This window comes from Colobus angolensis, unplaced genomic scaffold (genome assembly GCF_000951035.1).
Source record: "Colobus angolensis palliatus isolate OR3802 unplaced genomic scaffold, Cang.pa_1.0 Scaffold88, whole genome shotgun sequence".
NCBI classification, from domain to species: domain Eukaryota; kingdom Metazoa; phylum Chordata; class Mammalia; order Primates; family Cercopithecidae; genus Colobus; species Colobus angolensis.
Genome location: NW_012122709.1, coordinates 5,090,034 through 5,092,717, shown reverse-complemented (window position 1 = coordinate 5,092,717; position 2,684 = coordinate 5,090,034). Strand labels below are relative to the sequence as shown.

Below are 2,684 nucleotides of genomic sequence, written 5' to 3'. Positions count from 1 at the left end.
GCCCAGGCTGGAGTGCAGTGGCGCGATCTCAGCTCACTGCAAGCTCCGCCTCCCAGGTTCACGCCATTCTCCTGCCTCAGCCTCCCGAGTAGCTGGTACCACAGGTGCCCGCCACCATGCCCAACTAATTTTTTGTATTTTTAGTAGAGATAGGGTTTCACCGTGTTAGCCAGGATGGTCTCGATCTCCTGACCTCATGATCCGCCCACCTTGGCCTCCCAAGGTGCTGGGATTACAGGTGTGAGCCAATAAATCCTCTTTACTAGAAAACACAAGAACCTGGATAAGACCTCTCTGGATAAATCATCAAACCTTTTACAAATGGCTACTCTTACCTTGTTGAAGTATTTCCATCCCTTCTCCAGGTGAGCAGAAATCCCCGGATGCCATTTGATTTTCTTGGGATTCTAATCTGTGGAACCAAGTGAAAGAAAACAAAAAGATGAATAAACAGCTGGCTACTTCAAGGACACTATCTTAGGTTCAAATTTCTGTTGTCTACAAGCTGGGAAGGAACCTCAAGGATGACTTTTATAGAGGGCCTGTATCACACACCCCGGGTCCCAAGCTCTTACACAAGTTTTATGGACAAACAGATTTGCAAGTGCCAAAACATGTCACATTCTAAGCACACACGTGTTTCCATTTGCTCCAACCTGTCCAAAAGGAGCCTCCTAAAAAGAGAGCTTTCCAATTCACTGTGTCTAAACAAGAAGATTCTCCACCACCACCACCATTATGCCAAAGTTAAAACTGAGCTGCAGCTTCCCAGTTATGAGTGAACTGAGGGAAAAGGGAAAAAAATCAAAGTCTACTTTTCCCCCCCAAATAACTCAGCTATCAAATTCCATAATACTTTTTTTGTGCTTCTTTAACTTTCATCTAAGATCTGTTGGTAGTTTTTTTTTATCGTTAACTCTAGAATCATCCTTCAGGAACGACAAATCATTCCACACTTGAACAACAACTGGTTTTCACATAACAGCCTAAAAAGAACCTACCTGGAGGAAAGAGCATGACAAGAAGACTGACAGCGAGGTCAGTGGCAAAACAGTAACGCAAAGGCGTAATGTGGCTGCAGCGGGGACTGCTGTGGGTGTTTTGCCAGAACATGGAGTTTGCTGAAAGGAATGACACCAACACAGGGGCGGTAAAGATGGGCACAGTTTGGCCTCAGGCGACAAAAATTTTCGCTTGACATTACATGTTTTTGCTCTGCCCGTTTTCTGTGTAAGGTATCAAACTCCAAAGGGCAGCTGAGCCTCCCGAAGCCGAAGAGGCATTGAAGGTTATTATGATTTAACGCTTCATGTTTATAGAACATTTGGTTTACTCGATCGTTTTATGAGTAACATCAAAGTAACTACTCATTTGTTTTCTAACGTGGTCTAGAGGGGGACGCAGCTGAGGAGGCAGAATGCTGGGACTTAATTTGCAGCTCGGCCTTTGCTTCTGTGAACTTAAGGAAAATGCTTTTTTCTGTGCCAAACTTTTTCCACCTGCAAAACGGAGATAACGATTCCTGCCTTGGATGAGACATTAAGAATTAATAACACAATCGACTTGTCAACAAAAGCCACTACTTAGTTAAGCTCAGTGTTTTAACAATTCTGTTTATCGTTGATCTATGACTGCAAATAAAAAGATTTGCAGGCAAATTTCGCACTTGGAAATGAGGACCAACCCAAATTTCAAAAAGCCAGCTGTTCGTCCCTCCCTAGGGTAAGTGTCCCCTTGCGTTTTTTAGGGTGCTTTTCTCTACTCTTCTTAAAGGTTACAGGGCGTGAACCTCAATCAGGCTCGATTCTCCACCCTCTGCACTCAGACGTGTTAAAACGCTGTTACAGGGACCCAAGCATTTAAATGTTCTGACTCAGACGTCTTTTAAAGTCTTAGCGCTGTCTTTACACGCTGCACTGAACATTAAATTGATTTTACAGGTATTTTCACAAGATATGACCCTTACAGGGCCCGAGATGAATCAAAATGCAGAACGGGCTCTCCCGCGCCTACTTCCCTTCTGTCTGGGCGGCCAAGGATTCCCAAGGGCGACGACTCTCCGGCCCACGGCCGGGACTGGCCGGAATGACTCTCCCCGAGCTCTTCTTTCCCGAAGCCCCGCCCGCCGACCCTCTAAAGCAAACCTGCACACCCTGGGGCAGCTGAAGCTCTCAAGGCGGTGCCGAGAACCTCGGCTGGGGCGGGCTGGTCAGCAGCGTCTACACCCCAGAATCCGCCCGCGCCGGGGCTCCGGAACCTCTCGTTCGGGCCGGGCGAAGGGGCTGAGGGAAGTGAGGCCCGGAAAGACCAAACTGGAAGGCCCGGGAAAGGAAAGGAGCCGAAAGTGCACTAGAGGCTGCGTCGAAGGAGGTGGAGGCGGGGCCACATTCGAGGCGGGAACGGCAGGCCCCGCCCCTCAACGGGTGCGCGCCCTGGGTTCCCAACGCCCTGGGTTCGCACGCTCGGGTTGTGGAACCCGGACTGGGAAACAGGATGGTCTCGGAAAGGCTTTTTTGCCCCTTCTCCTTAGTGCCTCTCCAATGAAGGGCAGATGCTGAGAAAATGGTAGTAATTGCTAACATTTATTGAGGGCCTACGATGACTCAGGCACTAGGCCAAGCATTTTGCTTGCCTTGCCTCGTTTAGTTTTTGTTGTTGTTTTGTTTTTGAGATGGAGTCCCGCT

At 48.3% G+C, this 2,684-nt stretch overlaps 1 protein-coding gene across 5 annotated transcripts in view; it reads right to left on the bottom strand.

Annotated features, from left to right (window-relative positions):
- HAUS4 (HAUS augmin-like complex, subunit 4) overlaps window positions 1–2,386 on the bottom strand; it is an 11,143-nt gene extending 8,757 nt beyond the window's left edge. For 2 of the 5 annotated variants that reach the window (XM_011930880.1, XM_011930882.1), the window contains exons 1-2: window positions 2,153–2,371; window positions 336–412 (exon numbers count right to left, since the gene is read on the bottom strand). In XM_011930880.1, coding sequence (XP_011786270.1) covers window positions 336–390 — 55 coding nt within the window. In that variant the 5' untranslated portion in view covers window positions 391–412; window positions 2,153–2,371. Of the gene's footprint in view, window positions 1–335; window positions 413–1,966 lie in introns of all 5 variants that reach the window. The other 3 variants (XM_011930881.1, XM_011930879.1, XM_011930883.1) reach the window with 3 other exon arrangements.
- Between the last annotated feature and the right edge of the window lie 298 nt (window positions 2,387–2,684).